At 39.3% G+C, this 18,289-nt stretch overlaps 5 protein-coding genes across 5 annotated transcripts; 2 read left to right on the plus strand and 3 right to left on the minus strand.

Annotated features, from left to right (window-relative positions):
- Window positions 1–1,188: 1,188 nt before the first annotated feature.
- On the plus strand, window positions 1,189–6,104 carry BDF20DRAFT_820310 (TRAPP II complex; the record flags this gene model as incomplete). The annotated part of the gene is made up of 13 exons (XM_053077531.1): window positions 1,189–1,354; window positions 1,435–1,550; window positions 1,627–1,710; window positions 1,814–1,981; window positions 2,053–2,429; window positions 2,527–3,148; window positions 3,210–3,399; window positions 3,481–3,974; window positions 4,047–4,144; window positions 4,217–4,444; window positions 4,556–4,741; window positions 4,803–5,078; window positions 5,165–6,104. The coding sequence occupies 13 exons, from the start codon at window positions 1,189–1,191 to the stop codon at window positions 6,102–6,104; spliced, it is 3,945 nt and encodes a 1,314-aa protein (XP_052936170.1).
- Window positions 6,105–7,236: 1,132 nt separating this feature from the next.
- On the minus strand, window positions 7,237–9,802 carry BDF20DRAFT_835282 (nucleolar complex-associated protein-domain-containing protein; the record flags this gene model as incomplete). Its single annotated transcript, XM_053078826.1, has 7 exons — window positions 7,237–7,299; window positions 7,364–7,495; window positions 7,574–8,116; window positions 8,207–8,697; window positions 8,761–9,422; window positions 9,493–9,632; window positions 9,698–9,802. 7 exons carry the CDS (start codon window positions 9,800–9,802, stop codon window positions 7,237–7,239), a joined length of 2,136 nt encoding a protein of 711 aa, XP_052936171.1.
- Window positions 9,803–10,071: 269 nt separating this feature from the next.
- Window positions 10,072–12,414, plus strand: BDF20DRAFT_489107 (uncharacterized protein). The gene is made up of 3 exons (XM_053075582.1): window positions 10,072–10,610; window positions 10,676–11,293; window positions 11,360–12,414. Exons 1-3 carry the CDS (start codon window positions 10,448–10,450, stop codon window positions 12,352–12,354), a joined length of 1,776 nt encoding a protein of 591 aa, XP_052936172.1. The 5' UTR covers window positions 10,072–10,447; the 3' UTR covers window positions 12,355–12,414.
- A 60-nt stretch (window positions 12,415–12,474) lies between these two features.
- Window positions 12,475–13,873, minus strand: BDF20DRAFT_835284 (transcriptional regulator of RNA polII, SAGA, subunit-domain-containing protein; the record flags this gene model as incomplete). The annotated part of the gene is made up of 5 exons (XM_053078827.1): window positions 12,475–12,795; window positions 12,867–13,036; window positions 13,117–13,222; window positions 13,308–13,531; window positions 13,636–13,873. The coding sequence occupies 5 exons, from the start codon at window positions 13,871–13,873 to the stop codon at window positions 12,475–12,477; spliced, it is 1,059 nt and encodes a 352-aa protein (XP_052936173.1).
- Window positions 13,874–14,159: 286 nt separating this feature from the next.
- Window positions 14,160–18,049, minus strand: BDF20DRAFT_835285 (cytochrome P450; the record flags this gene model as incomplete). The annotated part of the gene is made up of 3 exons (XM_053078828.1): window positions 14,160–17,240; window positions 17,364–17,718; window positions 17,760–18,049. The coding sequence occupies 3 exons, from the start codon at window positions 18,047–18,049 to the stop codon at window positions 14,160–14,162; spliced, it is 3,726 nt and encodes a 1,241-aa protein (XP_052936174.1).
- Between the last annotated feature and the right edge of the window lie 240 nt (window positions 18,050–18,289).

The raw sequence follows: 18,289 nt of genomic DNA on the forward strand, positions 1-18,289 counted from the left end.
TATACCACAAAGTTATGAAGCTTATCTAATGAAGACCTTTACCCTCGCAAATAGCATTTATTAACCGATGAAGGCATTCTCACCGTACTTTGTCCGTTTTTATGGTTGCAGAGTGCTTGGTTTAGCTGTTAAGTTCTCAATAATGACTTCCTCCATCAAAACCTGTTAAAGTTGCTTCATTGCGTCTAGTCAACAGTTTTCCGCGTTAGCATATTATTCAGAGCAAGCATCAATATCCGTGACATTTTCATTATTGCTATTGAGCATGGGCTCGCTTTGATAGCATAGAATATAGTCCATATTCCCAGTATAGGTACGATTGGCATGATATCAATCCAGAAGGAGCATTATCAATATTTCGGGACATTGGTTGGTAAAAAGGCTACCATATCCGCTCTTTTTCAATTGTGTGCATTACCCCAACTTTTAATGGAACAGATTTAATACGTTCAAACAAGCTTTTATGACAAATATTCAAAGCTCAATAAACAAGAGGTACTAAAACTTATTTACATTACTCAGGACAGATCCAAACGTAGAAGAGTTATTTTAGAAACTCCTTTGGGTTCAAGGGTAAAAAAAGGAATGTGAACTATGGCGGATTTAAGGGAAAGGAGGGTAACCAGTCAAGAAGTGATTGGATTAGTAGCGGAGAGGGAAGGCTCTTGCTGGTGTTGCAGGTAGTCAAGTTCAGAAAGAATGTGGCAAACAGCCGGTCATCGGTAATACCAGGCTTGGGCTCGGGGATAGGAACGGAATATCCTGGTGAGAAGACAGTTCAAAAGAAGCTCGCAAAGCGTCCCTTATAAAAAAAGGAATTATAGCTAATCGCATTGATCATACAGCGAAAACAGTTACAGTGGGAAACTGTAGAGTGTGATATCACACTTATAGCTTTTATATATTTCAATATAAAATAGTATATAAGCATAATGATATCTTTTGCTGTTGAAAAGCATCTCTTTCTTTCCTGCTTAATGGACCACTCCAATGCACTATAAAATCTCTTGATTGGCTAAGATGAAAACCGTGAATATCATTTGAATTCTAAGCGCAAAATTACTGTATCTATTTTAGGAACAATGCTGTCATACCGAGAAAGAAATCTAAATGCAGCCAATTTTTTAATTATCGGTTTGAGCCAACTATTTCGTACTCTTACTCAAATCATTCCTCTACTTCCTTTCGATGGATTTGGCAATCGATGTCTGCTCACCTTGTAGAGTGCGTATATTACTTGTGCCAGTATCACCGATAAAGAAATCAACTTTCTATAAATATGTCCAGATTGTCAAGTCTTTCAGCTTAATTCGCCTTGGAGACGTTACCCCTGACCTGAAAAAAGGTGCCAATGGTAAAACAAAATTAGAGAAATGAGCTCCTACGTCAGTCTTACCTGGCTGACTGACTGTAAACTTACAACTATGCATTAAGCTATGTTTAGCAGCCAAGTATTTCAGGAAGGACAAATGCATTTTCAGTTCATCACACAATGGACACGAGAACATGCTGAACTGGAAGACTTCCAACCTCATCGTCGCATCTTTGGTGTAAATCTCCATCTAAGACTCTTCAATGTAGGAAAAAAAAAACTCACAATCGACTTGTCTTTCCCTTTTTCTGTAGGTGATAGGTATCATGGATTGTCAGGAATGGAAAGATAGAAATCTAAACGAGGGATATCATAAATTTGCAAATGATTTAGATAAAGTAATGAACCGAAACGAAAAGATAAAAAAACAAAAAAACAAACTAGAAATACAGTTATATGTTATCAGTAAACTTAATGCACCTAACTCTTACGTAAAACTAGTATCCAACGGCTGTTGCTACTCGATGTTTTGCTTTTGATCCATCGGAAACACAAGAAGATGATACGAAAGGACTCATCATGATACCCAACGTGGGCAACATGTCTTTTTATATGAGCACCATGATATGTGATTTTGCAAGTGAAATTCTTGAGCAATTTGCCATATTGGTAGGATTTGTCAGTGAAAGAACATCTACTGTTCAATAACGTTCTGATTTATTACTATTTGACGCGTGTAGGCAAGCCGTATACAAAAATTGGAGGTTTTGGAATCACCCATGCCAGCCAACGTACATATTCCTTCCCGAAGGGAACAAAATCGATCATCACAGCCACCTACATCCATTTCAATATCAGTATCCTCGAGTACCGTAGCATCAAAGCGTTCATCATTCCAATACAATCAATATCAGCAATCACAACAACAACAACAATCTCAACAGCAACAGCAGCATGAAAAGCAGCATCATCCTTTTCATCGGTTTAGTACGAACTCAGGAGTTACATCACCCGGTGGTGAAGCAAATCGTACAAAGAAAAGAACATCCGGCAGAGTTAGGAAACTGTTAGGCGATTTCTATCTTTTAGCAGGTCGATTACCGGACGCGATGAACCAGTAAATTACCATTCTATTCTCCAACATATTGATTGTGCGCAATCTGAAGGGGTAAAAGACTCATTGTTATTGCTTTTCCACTTTTTTTTTCTGAAAGTTATGAACAGGCCATTGAAATGTCAAAAATTACATCAGATTTCCTATGGCTTGCCAGCGCAATAGAAGGTTGGGTGTGTGCGACTATCTTATTAGAATACTTACAAGCAGATATTGGACATATCGTTTCCAGAACACCTATGGCATCGACCGCTGACCCCACTGCAACACCGCCCGAGTCTGCGTCAGCAGAAGAGATTGACGCTGAAGATGGAGAAAATGATACTGCTATTAATCGGTCGACTTTAACAGTGGCTCTAGAACAATATAGATTGGCAATCAAGTATTATTCAAGGGTTGCTTTGACGGCTAATTTTGGAACACCGGATTTGGTATATGCAGAGGCATGTCTAAGGATAGCTCGACTGTTAACAACAGCATTTTTGAATAATGGATGGAATGAGCATACCATGAATTTGTTAGTGCAAGGTAAATTGTGTGACTATGATGATTGTAAACAGCAGCGAAAGAGCTCCACGCAGGACAGGAATGAGAGCGGCCTCCTCTTTTCGCTAAAGGATATGCTACAATACAAGGAGAGCAAGATCGCCAGATATTCTATTGCCGAATGGGTTACCAAAGTTTGGCACATAAAGCTGAATCAACTGACTTTGTTGGATCAGGTAGGTTAGGCAAAAAGTGAACAATTCAAAACAAATACACTGATAGTGCTCTTCAATCTAGGTTTTCATTACTACAGGAATGTCTACAGTATATTCATGGATTGGGTATCACAGAAAAGCAGCCTGGCTTATGCATGAAAGTATAGAAAGAATGTTACCGCTACTGATACAGCACCGTAGAGCAGGGTTATCAAAGGATGCGACCAAAGTTCCAATAATGCATGATTATGGGGTGCTTGAAATTCTAAAACGTGTTTGTGAGATATACGGGATTGGAGAACGCAATGTTTATGATGGAGGGGCATTGGAAGCGATAGATCAAGATGAACGAGAAAGCAGCAGCCCCTCTTCCGCTACCACAACCACTTCTACAAAATCTAACAGCTCAAAGATTAAGAACCATTTCGGATGGCCCCAACTCCAGATCAATGTTTTAAAGCAGTGTATTTCAGTTGCAGATGCACTTACAGACAACAGCGCCCGACTTTACTACACTACTGTGTTACTGAAAAATCTTTATCAACATATATCCAAAGCAGAACAAATTAAACTAGCAACCACCATACAAGGTATGGTTGCCAGTTCCAAAAGAGAAAGAAATCCGTCAATAGATCAAGTCAAGTCATCTACCGGGTCCATCAATTATTGGGGAGTTAACATTGTGACCAGCATTGAAGCAAGAAAGCCTATTTCAAGAAAAGCCGTCTATGCTCACCCGATTAAAGGTGATACTGTCGTCGACGCAGCAAAGAAACAGAAAAAGGCATCCAAAGATACAGGAGATCCGTTCATTTACAATCCATTTGCTAAAAAAGCAAACATTGCTGTAAAAAACCAGTTATAGTCTTACGGGATAGTTTATTGATAGGATTAGTCTGATGGAATTTTATACATTTAGGATATGGTAGTTCTGGTTAAGAATGAGTTATCAGAATTCAAAGTGACATTAACCAATCCATTCGGTTTTGACTTGGAGTTACAAAATATAATGCTCAGGTAAAAATGATTTATTCTGGTCGCTTATATCTCGAACAGGAGATACATTCTAAAGCCAAACATCTCTGTTAGTACATCTGGTGTTGCATTTAATGCGACTTCAACAGCTGTAACAATACCTGCCAATGCAACCATGGACATAGCATTGTCAGGCACACCATTGGGGACGGGTACACTTGTTATTCGCGGTTGTTTGATCCAGATCGTCGGTTTCGCAGAGCAAGAATTTCTAATTGATACAAGTGCTACTAACGTGCATGAAAATGCAATGAAAGATAATGTTGAGAAAATTAAACAAAGGTAAATAATCAAATTTTCTTTCCTTTCGCTGAAAAACCAAAGGCGGTCATTCATTATTATGTCGATATACTTGTAGTGGGCTAGCAGCTATCAAATGTAGTAGAAAAAGAGGTATGCACACTTGCTTGGGTTGTTGTTTGTCATTTCACTAACAGTACCATGTTTTCTAGATGACGAAGCTAAGGAAGCGGACGGCACCAAATTTTATGAACTTCAGATCATTGATGAGCAGCCGCTACTGAAGATCAGATCGACGTCTCTATTGCATGGTGCTGTTATGCTATATGAGGGTGAACGGTATGCTCTGTTATTCATTTCGTTCACAACGTTGTTTTGCGGCTGATCATTTTTTTTCTAGCACTCATCTTACTATAGAACTCGAGAATATTGGCAACATTCCTGTAGACTTTGTAACTTTATCATTCACAGATTCAACGGTAACCAATACTCTTATTAATCCGGAACTAGCGCCTGAAGATCAATATGAATTAGAACTATACACAAAGGGCACCCGTGTTTTTTCTTGGGAAGGTACATCAGAAAGTAAATCACATGACTTCGTTGGCAAAAAAGTATGGTTATCTGAAGGGGACAAAACAATTATTAAGGTGAATATTTATGGTAAAAGAGAATGGTAAGGCTTTCAACGCAATATAAGGAGTTCTACTACTGTAATAACCTCGGCTTTGAACTAACCATATAATTCTTTGCTATCAAAAGCCATCAGGGAACAATTCAGATAGATTATGGGTACCTTGATCGCACTGTGGAGAAAATCACAAGCAAAAAAACCACGATAGAGTGTAATCGTGATGGTGAAGATGAATCTTCACCAACTATCTTCTACACTCGACAGCTATATCTGAATATTCTTATTACGGTTTATGAGAATCTAGAACCGTTTAATTGGGATGTGGCTTATTTAAGGTACAGTACACCAGTCTTGAAGGAGGCATTAGACGCAACCTCGAACAATATCAATTGCGATAGAGAGAGCGACTCTGTACTGGCAGTGCAGCAACAATCGCTGGAAGATTTGTTGTCTGCAACTAGAAACATAAGATTGAACGATTTGGAAAGAAACGAATATTGCATGGTCACTCTAGATGTTCGAAATCGTTGGACTGTTCCTTTTGACGTCGATTTTACTGTTGATAATGAAAATGAAAAAGAGAAAACATCAAGCAGCGTGAAGAAATTTCGCATTACTATTCAACCAGGGTCTACTTCAAGGATTATTCTACCATTTAAACGTCTGTTCTTACCTACCGATGTTTGTAGGCAAGAAATTCCTTCTTTCGATCCTAACAAGCAATTTGTAGTATCTCAGAATTCTGGTATTTCTGAGGAACAACGACTTGCTAGGTTACAAATGTTTTGGTACCGAGAAAAGCTATTAGAACGTATTAAGGCTTCTTGGACTTGTAGAGCAACAAATCGTTTTGGTGAGCTAAATCTTCGGCCTTCTCTGCGGTTGTCGTCTATGCAATTAAGCGTGCTGAAAAAGGAAGACATTGAATTCTTGGTTGATTTTGAAGGAGAACATACAGACAAAATAAATTATCGAAGGTTTGCAACTGTCTGTAACGAACGTTTAAAAATGAAAATATCAATCAGGAATAGATACAGTAAGTTCAAAAAAGCTGTACATCTGTTCTAGGTTTTATGAACTGACGTACTAAAATTAAATGGGAAATAGCATACCCTGTGAAATTGATACTTAGAATACAGCCTGTACAGAGTTATAATGATGGAGTGAAAGAATATGATTTAACCGATAAGTTATTACTAGAGGGCGTAGAACAAGTCATTTTACCAGAGGTAGTTCTGCTGAAATTCAAGTTTAGATGTTCGCGACTCTTTATAGTAAATCATTCTTTTACATATATTTTAGATACCTCCTTTTGACGGAATCGTTTCGCATTCTTTCCCGATATATTTCTTATCTCGTGGTCAGTACGAAATCTTATATCATGCAGAGGATGTCCACTCAAGAAATATATACTATGATCATGAATGGATTGTTGTTGATGCCAATGAGAAGTAAAAACCACCGCATCAATCTCTTCAGTATGTATCTCGCACCAATAAGTACGGAGGAGAGAAATTGTTAGTATTCGAAATAATAATAGCTTTTTTCAACCTGCTTTGGCATCTTCCATTCGTGTTTGCTTTTTGCATGTATTTCAATCTTAATACTCTCTTCTTATGCTCCCTTTTGTTGAAACAGTACATTTTTCTCTACCTTTCTTCCCTTACCGTATGACCTTATACTTTTCTATCGTGTTTCTTCTCTTGTAATAGCGCTTGAGTCTTTTTTTTTTAACCCAAATGTCATGTTTAGTAAGTAAGACGCAATAGTTGCCCTCGACAACATTTAGAATGAAACGTCGCAAACAGCTAGTTTAATTTTTATAAGTACTAATTATTATAGAATATGAATTATATTTGAAAAAATTAATGATGACCCAACATTGACAATTTTCTATAGAGCTTTAGACTCTCAGTAGCTAATTTACCAAAGCCATCGAATGCATGGGGCATGGTTGTCACGTCAATCAAGAATATGTTTCAAGCTTGAAATGAAGATGCTAGTTTTACGCGGAAAGCTCTAGGGATAAACGTGAGGCAGACCGTCTAAACAATTTATCACTTGAGTAATAAAGGAGGCTTGATTAATATCGTTCAGAACGCATTTATTTTCAGTAGCCATACATGCACCAATTGATGGGCAAAGACGAAAATTTTTTTAAATGCTAAGCAATATGTTTATTTACAAGGGTCGTATAGGTTTAGCTGGAATTGGCCGTTTGCAACGATTTGGCCAAATTTCTGACATTTGGGTCATAATGGTTCTGTAATAAAAAATTTGGTTAGCTCCAAAATAAATTCACACATGCGATGATCACATAAACATACCTGATAAAGAAACAATTCGTACAGACTTGTACCAAATGGGTTACAAAGTTCAGGATCGTCTAATAAAGGAGAATAAACTCCAGTGGCAACTCTGTCCTCTGACTGTAAAAGTGCGTCTAAACGATGGTCTTTCTGTAATTATCAATGTGATATTGTAAGTGTTGGTAGACTTCAATTCTATTTACTTAAAAAGACTTATTCAAACTTTACCTGCATCAGTCTCATCGATAAAGCAAGACATTGGGAAGCTGTTTTGCTAGGCATATTCAATGCCACAAGAGCGAATCGTTTCATAAAGGCTGCCATTCTGTTCACAGGAATTTGACGTTTCTTCAAAAACATGAGTTCCAGGCATTTGATAATCATATCACTTTCATTCTCAGTTTGACTCTCTGGCTTCTCCTCAATCTTGGTATGATAAGTAGCTTTAAATAAGATCTTATAGAGTTCTGTGTAAAAGTCTTTCAAATCGTAATTCAGAACTTCACCTTGTCCTGACATAAGTTGAAAAGCAGTGATGATACATAATAGTCGTTTGCGTGTACCAGAGCTGGTTCGAGAAATATCATTCGAGTCTTCGAAAGTAAGCATAACATCACGAAGCGCAGCTAATAAATCGTCAAAGAAATCAATGCTGATCAAGTGTGCAAATTTGGAAAGGCCCTCTAAAACAGCGGGTAAAAGCGGCGAGGATGTCTGTTTTTTTAAGATTCTGAAATACAAGGCGAATATTAATTTCAGCGTTTCTGTGTGCTATAATTCAGTAGTCAATTAAGTGAAAAAGGTTAAAAAGGTTAAAGAACTGTAAAAACATTTAGCAAGATTCCAATTCAATTATCTTACATTCTTATCCTTTTCTTCTTTACTAACTACTGCTTCTGCTTCTTGAAATTCTTTTTCAATTTCCTTTGTCTCCTTCAAAGTTTTACGTGCCTTCTTTGTCAAAAATGGTTTGCTGTTGTTCTTTCTCTTCTTACCGACCTTCTCTTCATTTTCTGACTTTCCATGAACAGGCGCCAATTCATCCTTGAGTCGCAAGTGCAAAAATGTATCGATAACTTTCTCGCTGATAACGAAGCCTTTGGATTTGATCATTCTAATGATCATTTTGACAGCATCCAAGGAGTATCTTCCCGATTCATCATTTTCAAAAACTGTGATCAACGTTTCAGCACACAGCTGAGCTGCTTCGTTCCATTTAACGGTACTCATACGAGTAACAATGGCTACCATAATTTCCAGACGGAAGTTAAAATGAGTCTTTGCAATCAGAAGTTCACATAGACAACGGGTAGCAACTAACGACATGGAAGCATCTTCTTCTGTCTTTTTTCCTAAAGTTTGAAAGGGTATAAGAAACGTGACAATATTATTTTACTTTATGCTTTATAACATACTCGACAATAAAACATTCAAATCTTTGAGGAAGGCTTCATAGTTGCTCAAAAGTGTCTTTTCATAATCTCTGAGTTTCTTGACTTCCTTCGATACTTTAGTTTCTTCTTCAGCTTGAGTGAGAGGACGAATACGATAGCCAGGAATAATATCTTTATATACAGCTAACTGAGTGAGCAGTGACAGTTTTCTGATAGTAGGATTATCATCTCTGTATATATCACGAAGTGCTTTTAATTGCGAGATATTCTCATCGGGATCTCCTTGAATATTTAAAGCAATGGCAGCTAATTCTTCTTTTTTCTTCATGATGTATTCTTTCTTCGTGAGCTGAGGCTCCTCTTCTTCCTCTTCCTCTTCGTCTTCATCCTCCTCTGCCTCTTTCTGAAGATCAGTCGTCTCAGTCTTAACTACTTCTTTGTGACTATCCGTTTCTGCTTTACTATCTATGCCTTGATCTCTATTCCTTTCTGATAGTTCTTCTTCATTTATTTGACGGATTTTACCACCTGGTAACTTGATGGGCAACTTTGTGTGATAATCCTTTTTTGTCCATTCATTGGCTACTTTTCTTGGCTTCACTTCATATTCCATTTCTTCGTCAGATTCATGAGAAGGCTTTTTCTTGGGCTTGTTCTCTTCTCCGTCCTTCAACGTCAAGTTTCTTAAAACGTGAAAAAGCATAAATATGAGTACGCATCAATGAAAGCTTGATTATAATCGCTGATGCCTACTTTGTGAATTCATTCGAATCCATATTTGTCAACAGATCTGCAAACTCTTCATTCTGAGCAAAAAATTCAAGATCTTCATCGGACACAATAATATCGTCTTCTTCATCGCTGGGTAGATCAACATACTTTGGAATCTTGTCCTATTTAAGCATCAGTAAGAAAGCTAAACTTACAACGATTAAACTGTCAAACTCAGGAAACTCACTTTCTTACTAAGCTTCTTAGTATTGTTGTTGCTCTTGTTATTGTCCGTTTGGCTGTTTTTTCTAATCGCTTTCACTCCTCTTTGTGCTGACTTCTTCGCTGCCATGATCTTCGACCGTTTTTTCTACGCTGGTTAAACCTCTCAATTCTTCTGAAGTTGATTTTTTTTCAAATGCACCAGATGTATTTATAGGACTGTTATGTGACGGTTGCTTTATGTAAGCTTGGTGATCAAAAAAAAAAGCAGCACCTTTATAAAAAGGTACAGTGTGGTTTAATTCATTGGCGTTCTATAGGAAATGAATGAATGGTTTTCTTAAACTTTCACTCTCAAAATGCAAATGCAAGCATCTTCTCTAAATGAATCCCCTCAGTCGGTATGCGAGGGTATAAATAAAAGGCATATCATTATGATGAAAATAGGTCAGCAGACGAGCGGCAAATTCCTTCAAGTTAAAATGCAACAAAATAGCATGCTTGATGTTATACAACTGAGATAAATCACAAAGCTATTGTCTATATTAGAAATATCTAATACTGTTAGCAATGTGATATAAGGAAAGGATAGTCTGCAAACCTCTCAAATCCCCATTATTACTTGCTACAATCAGGTTCCGCTTCAAACAATCAGATTTAGGACACAACTGGGGTTCACCGCAATTCTATTTCTATTTTTTGAAAAACCTCATTCCATTTCCGTCTTCTTTCTTTTTGCTAGCCCCATTTTCCTTGATTTTATCCTATATGACATATGCTATCAGTGGCCAAACAAAACAGTATCTTAATTAATGACGAATATTTGAAATACCAGCCACTTATTGCCAACGTGCAGCAACGGTTGATAAACGACGTTGAATTGCTAGGGTTCAATTTTGAAGATAAAAAAGATACCATAGACTATATCAATGACAAAGGTAAGCGTTCTTGATCTATATAAACAGGTATGATTTTGCAGCCGAACTAAGCAGCAATAAAAAAGTGACACTATTTAGGTTTTTGAAGGAATCCAATTTTGATGAAAATAAAGCTATAGCTCGACTGTTGGAGACAATACAATGGCGAAAAAATGAACAAATAGGTCGTATGACTTATACTTCAGTTGCGCCTGAGTTCTTCGAGAATGGATTTGCCTTTTTTCATAAGCAAGACTTGCTGGGTAGACCTGTTGCTATTGTGCAAATGCGACACTTTCCGAAATTCAGATCAAAAGGTATACCTTTATCAGCACACATCGAACCTTTTGCCTGTTTGGTGTTGGAAATTGCACGGCAATTGACAAGAGATTTAACAAGGAAAAATGAGAAGGAACAAGTAACAGATAGACCCATACTGATCTCGCAGATCACAATTATTATTGATGTTGCAAAAGCCCCATTTGTGCCTATTGACTCAAACCTGATGGTTGCATTAAAGAATATCGTTAATGCAAGATACCCTGGATTCATCGGATCTGTCTACATTTTAAACTTTGGTTGGATGTTCCAAGGTATTTGGCAAGTTATCAAGCTGGTATTGAGTGAACAAGCCAAAGCAAGAGTGAACTTTGTATCCAAAAATGAAATCTCTCAGGTCATGGATGAAAATAATCTGCTCAAAGGTAACTGAATAGCCCATCCTTTCCCTTTTGTTGTATGGGCATTACTCACATCATTCCTACGAACAGTATTAGGAGGAACGGATGGATATATTTGGAGTTTGAACTCTGATCCGATCATCGATCTCTATGCTACTGACAATCGTTATAAGACAATGTCACCTTCATCATCATCAAATATAAGTAGAAGGTCTTCAATATCATCTACATCCTCCGATGAGAGTGTCGATAGTGCCACGTTTTTTGATGCACCAGAATATACTTCTAGACGAAGCTCAGCAAGTATACAGTTCAACGTTATCAGATCTGCTTTCACATCAACTTGTTCAAGTGTTTATGCTACACCAGGCACATTAACGCCTATCGAATCCGTACTTACAAACCAACGGCTACAGCAGCAACATGTTGTGCTACATCGTCAGACCTTCGAGCCTACCTACTTCTTGACAGGTTTTCACACGGGAGATACCTTTTTGACGTCATTTTTTATTAGAGTTAGAGGGGCTTCGTCCACCCAACATCAGGTTGCTTTGGACTGTAATGAATTAACAAATCGACTGAACCGATGGTTGAGTTCAGAGGAGTGTCAACATCGATTGGAAACAGGTGACATAACTGAAATAGATACAGATATTGATATTCACACGGATGTAGGCAATGCTTATTTGCTTGACAGCCAACATCGGCAACAACGGCATATACACTTTCCTCACATGCTACCAGCGGAGCATCCCCAGAGTTTATATATGATTTCACCGCTAAGATACCAGTTTGGAAGAGCCGAGCAAAAAATGACTCGTCTAACAAGAAAATTATTCCGTCTATCGTTTGCCTATAATGGTGCGGTATATTGGATTGTATTATATTTATTTATGAGAGGGCCGGTGGAAAATAATCTAAAGAAGACTTTGGAAAAGTTAATGGCGAATGCCTCGTCACAGCAAATAACGTATACAACGCTCGGTATAACAGCAACGTTGGCGGCTGCATTAAGTGCTTCGTTTTCCGACTCCCTCTTGCAAAGTACGAAAAATAGTGATAATGATAAAAGGCGTCTCAAATAACCGAGAATATACCGCGTACAATAAAATCTGTATAATAGTTTCGTTTATAATTAAATCTAAAGGAGAAAAGGACTGGTATATGTTTAAATAAGTTAAAAAGACTGCTGCTTGTTTCTTTGGTTATAAGTCATAGTCTTCCTCCAGACTACTGTCAGATAAATTGTCCACAAGCATTTCATCGTCACTGTCTTCCATCAATGCTGTTAGCTTTTCCGCATTGAGTGGTTTCTCAACTAATACGTAGGGTGTGATGTGGTATGTGAAAGCGAGATCTTCCAGTGTGATTGATGATTGCTTTTCTTCATTCATATCGGCTGCTGGCATGGCTTTTAGCATTTCATCATCTTCATCCTGTTGCTTCTCATGTACTAATTGAGCACCGATACATCTATTAATTCTTCGCTTGCTAATTGCGCTAGTAATTGACGACTTTATGTAATTCTAGATAGGAAATGTGCTTTTTTTTCAATCATCGTTATTTTCAGACATATGGATGATAAAGTGTTTCTTACCTCTGCTGCAAACAGCATGACATTCACCACATCTTCTCCTATTCCACCTAGCAAGCCATTTTCTATTGCTATGCTTGTCATCCGAGAATGTAGCGTTTCCGGAGACGGCAATTCTTTGAGATCTATGCATAATGGCGCCAACAAGCCTTTGGAATATTCTTGGCTATAAGCTATATAAAACAAAAGAACAACAGTTAAACGTTGAATCGTAAAAAAACAGAGAATCCCCTGAGATAAAATAATTCTTTACTTGGTGGTAATTGATCTAAAGAAATAGGTAAAGTCGGTTGCTTGCTAACTCTTGTTGAACCAAGGAACTTATCAACATAGGGCTTTAGTTTATTTTTATCACCCGCCTGAAATTCACAAGTTCACCAGAAAAAAAAACTGTCAATTTCGATTACACTGTAAATAACTGTATAGGATATCTTTCTACGTTACCTTCACCAATGCTTTTAGTCTTTCTCTTTCGGCTTTACTTAAAGCCATGACATCTGATTTTAATTTCTGTTTTTTTGGATCCAACTCTATTTCACCGTCAGCTAAACTACCGTCTCTGCCTCTTTTTCGTTTTGCCCAACCAACAAGCCTATGTCGAGAAGGTGGCGGTGTATTTGTTTGTGCGTTATGAACTGTACTGAGAATGAATGCATTGTGTAAATAGGCTGTAGTGGAATGAAAGGTTGTTGAACGAAGAAGAATAAAGCATGTTAGTTGATGTGGCCTTCAAATACTATAATAGAGACGGTTCCTGTGCTAGTACAAATACCATTTTGTCTGCTCAAGTATAAATTAGCATAGAAATCAAACTCTTGTCTATTGAGTTTTCCCATGACAAATTCTTTCAATGCATCCCAATAGAGAGGTCCGTTCTCTCCAAGTGCATCTGCTAATTGTTGTTTCAAAGCTAATACATCTTGACGTCCAGTCGCCGTTGGATGTAAGAAGTGCGTCTTTGTATGTTTTACTAGAAGGTTATTGAGTTTTTGCTCTTCTTTGACCAACATTTTACGTTGCGTGAATTCTTTATAATGTTGATGGATGTGGGAGGGAAAAAAAAACCAGAAGAAATTGGGAAAAAAGCCAAAGCGGGAATGAAACCATCAGCTTCTTGATTTATGAAAAGTGAAAAATTATCAAGCGTATTCACATTGTTTCTTGATAAATAGTAGATTCAGCTTTATTATTTACAAACAACTACAGTAATCTACAGCTTAAATAATGATGCATCCAAATGTTTATATGCTACTAAAATATATATGTGTATTAATAATTATACAATGGTTCGAGAATTTAGCCCCACACATCACACAAATAACGGCCTTCATCCCCAAGCTTGTCAATAAGCTTATCAGCTTCCTCTTCATCACGGGCAGCACCGAACGCAAGTGCCATACTTCTGAATGTACGACGGACATCACGACTCATAGCACCACTACCACAAACATAAACAGTTGCAGGCTTGGCATTCGGATCAGAGGGATAAATCAAGCTCCACACTTCAGTCGCGTTGGATAAAATCTGATGTTGCACGTATTTTTTGGGAGAACGATCCGTACTCCTAGAGAAAGCCACGTGGAGATGACTAATAACGCCTGTCTTGACAAAATCTTCTAATTCTTCGTTGTAGATATAGTCTTGATCGCTGCGACGACAACCAAAGAATAAGACACAGTTACCTACATTTTCCTCGCCGGCACATTTTTGAGCTTTGCGATCTTGGAGGAAGCCACGGAAAGGAGCCAAGCCAGTACCGGCTGCAATCATAATGATGGGCACGCTGGGATCTGAAGGCATACTGAAGGTCTTCTTGGAAGATTTCAAGTGAGCACGCATGAGAGTTCCTTCAGCGCTTCGCTTTAAATAAGAGGAGGCCAGACCATCATAATGTTTACCTTCGATGACGTCGTCCACCACACCGACAGTCAAATGAACGCTATGAGGAAAGAGAAGAGGAGAAGAGGCAATAGAGTAACGTCGAGGTTGAATGACAGGAACAGAAGCCAAGAATTGACCTGGATCCAACTTGTTCACTTGAGGGAAAGCTTCTTGTAGGTCTAACAAGGTACGGTGCTTCTTGATGAATTCAGGATATGGGTCTTTATTTTCAGTGTCAGGCATTACCAACTTTTCAAAAATGGCGGCTGTATCAGGAGCGACAGATTTCAGTTGATTGGCAAAGCAACCCAAAACGGCTCGAGAAGGAGGCGACAAGAGATCAGCATAAAAGGTGAGCATGTTACGAACAGTACAAGGGCCCTTGATATTAGCAGCTAGTGAGCGAGGAGAAACGTCGTGGAGAGATTCTGGATCTATCTCGAAAACAGCATCCAAAATCCAACCAAAACGTAAAGCGATCGCCTCCACCAACCTGCTGTCATTTTCAGGCATTACTTCTAAATGATCGCCAGGACTGTAGAGTTGGCCAGGCTTGGTTTCGTCTGCCGGAGCAACGTTCGAGATATCGATTTCTAGATGGCGCGTACTACGCGGAGAACCTTCTTTTTGGATTTCACGATTGACACGAAGGACGGCGTTGGATTCGCCGTAGCGATTGTTAACCGCCTGTTCCCAGGCATCTTTGTCGTTTGGCTGGATAAACCTGACTTTAACAGAGGATGGTTGAGGTGTTGAGCTGGAAACAGCCGTAGGGACGACGGGCTTGCTTTCCGAGGCAGCGGCAATACCGTAATTATTCAAGGTTTCCATCCAGAAATGAGCACACCATTCGTTGAAAGCAGCGTCCATGTCTTTATCAGCGTCCCCCTCGCCGTTGAGGAAAAATTGCTCTGCACCGAGCTCTTCGAGTCCGTTGGACACTTTACGAGGGAATTGCTGGTAGGTACGCCAATTTTTGTTACCGAGGCCAAAGACAGCAAAGGAAAGACCCTTCAAGAGATGCTCATGGCCAGGTTCTTTCATTTTCTCATCCAAGAATTTATTGAACTTTTCAGCGGAATCAGGCGGCTGACCGTTATACGTTGCAGTACAGATAACAAGTAATTCTTTGTCTGGACGCTTGCTTGCTGTATCTTCAGGGCAGAATTTACCGTCCGTGAGCACCTTCCATTGGTCCATAGCAGAAAAGTGAACCGATGTAAAGCCAAAACTCTTGGCTTGAGATGCTATTTGGTTTGCATAATCTTGGGCAGTACCCGTTTGAGTACCGAATAAAACGGTAACAGGAGGAAGATGAGCAGAAGGAGGATCGGCGTTCGATCGAACGGTGGGGAGTTGAGGCGCAGGCGCGGTGGATGTTTGAGGGGCATGCGAATCGGAATTGGCAGTGGAGCGCGACTGACCCGGAGGAGAAGGCGTTCTCGGGTCTGGGAAATCTTTACGCGGATGAAGGGTCATGCGCAGACCCAATGGTTTTGTTGTGGGAGACTTGGGGTCATAGTTGACATCAGGGCCCTCATAGACAAAGTCAAAACGATGCAGCAACATGGCCAAGACAGTCTTTGCTTCTTGAAGAGCAAATGCCATTCCAATGCAGCCACGAGGGCCTGTACTGAAAGGCAGCCAAGCGTAACGAGAGCGTTTTTGTTCCTCTTCGGGGGTCCAGCGATCAGGATCGAAGCGATTATGGTCGGGATAAACCGACTCATTGTGATGTAAACAGTAAACGTTCACTAAGCAATTGGCACCCGTCTTGATTCGATACCCACCGGGAACGATCACGTCTTTTTTGCAGTACTTGGAAAGGGTACGGACGGGAGGGTATTTGCGAAGGGTTTCTTTAAACAGTTGATGCATATACTTCAAAGAGGAGATTTGTTCAGGGGTGGGTAAAGTATCTGCAGTAATATGGCAATCAGCGATTTCTTGCAGCAACTTGGCCTTTACATCGGGGTGACGAGACAGCTCATAAAGAGCCCAAGCAAGCGTGTTGGCCGTTGTGTCGTGGCCAGCAATCAAGAATGTCACGACTTGATCACGAATATTCTCGTCTGATAATCCCAGGTCATGTTCATCCCGAGCGGTCAGCATGAAACCCAGCAAATCTTTGTCTTTATTGTTTGCATCGGGACTGCTTTTACGTTCAGCAACTACTTTATCGACGATATCATGCATTAGCTTGACGGATCTATCGTATTTGCGGTTGGCTTCGATGGGCAAATACTTGACGAACTGTGCTTGTGTAGTGCGCTGAAGTGATTGTCTTAAACAATAGCCCATGGCTTCGATGAATTCATTGGGTTCTTGATCTCGTCCGTTCAATAGATTGAATTCATATCCAAACCCTATCCTACCGATGGTTTCAAAGGTAAGGTTGGTCGTCCATTCAAGAATTTCGACAGGTTCTGTAGGTGCAAAGGTTTCGAGCACTTTGATAGTTTGTTGCGTAATGAGGCCCATTTCCTTTTGGTATGTCTAGAGAAATGTTTGTCATTGAATAGAGGATGGGGGGACAGTCATATGAATAAATAGATCAAAATAGACGGACGACCGTTCACTGTCACTACCTTTTTCTTACCATCCAAAAGATTGTATTACCTTAATGGCCCGCGGACTGAATGCAGGCATCAACAATTTATGAGCAAGCTTCCAATCCATTTCATCGGTATCGGTGGTGAATAAGCCCTGACCAGCAAATTCCTTGATTTCCCTTAAACCAGAGTCACCGATCTTTTTTGTGAAATAGTCTGATTCCTTAACAAGGAGTTCTGCATACTTGGGATCGTTTGTAACAATCATTTCTCTACGCAAGAGAGCCACCTTAATAAGGGGTCCATACTTTTCAAATTGTCGCATGAACCCGAGTGTCCTATGAAAAGCAAATGGCGATGAATAAGCAATCCTGTTCCCCCATGTGCTTGCACCAAGGCAAATACGGAGAGGGTGGTTTAACCTTACATGTCAGGCAGCATATCGTATAAATTTCCGACAAACGGAAGACGTGGAGGGCCAGGAATAACATCCTTGATTTGTTCTTCTAAATCTACGTAGACCACTTGCTGTGACCTTAAGTCATCGATGCTTTCCAAGAGTTTTCCTTCTCGAGTGAAGAAACAAATATCTTGAGGAGCCGCGACGATGTTGAGTTTATCGGCGACAAGTCCACGGACTGTGTTGAGGTTAGCACCGTTACCAAAGCGTATAATGCGTCCATCTTGTTCAATAGTTTTCGAAGAGTCTTTGAGAACAGCAATTAAAGAAGTTGTATTATCTGTTTCTAACATATCAATAAGCGTCTTTTGGTTGTGATGCAATGACTGTTAAAAAAAATGATTAGACATTTTATATGAAAAGGCACACAAAAATAGAAAAAGTGTTCAGTGACTTTCTAATGCATAAAAGTGTCAAAAAGGCTGGAGAAACGGATAAATTATTCCTCCGGGACTGGCATGGTTCCTATAAATGGCTAAAAAATGGTTATTTGAAATTTTTTCATTGTTCCTCATTGTGTGTCTCCCCGCTTT

The sequence above is a fragment of the Mycotypha africana genome, assembly GCF_025528875.1.
Source record: "Mycotypha africana strain NRRL 2978 chromosome Unknown BDF20scaffold_5, whole genome shotgun sequence".
NCBI lineage: Eukaryota > Fungi > Mucoromycota > Mucoromycetes > Mucorales > Mycotyphaceae > Mycotypha > Mycotypha africana.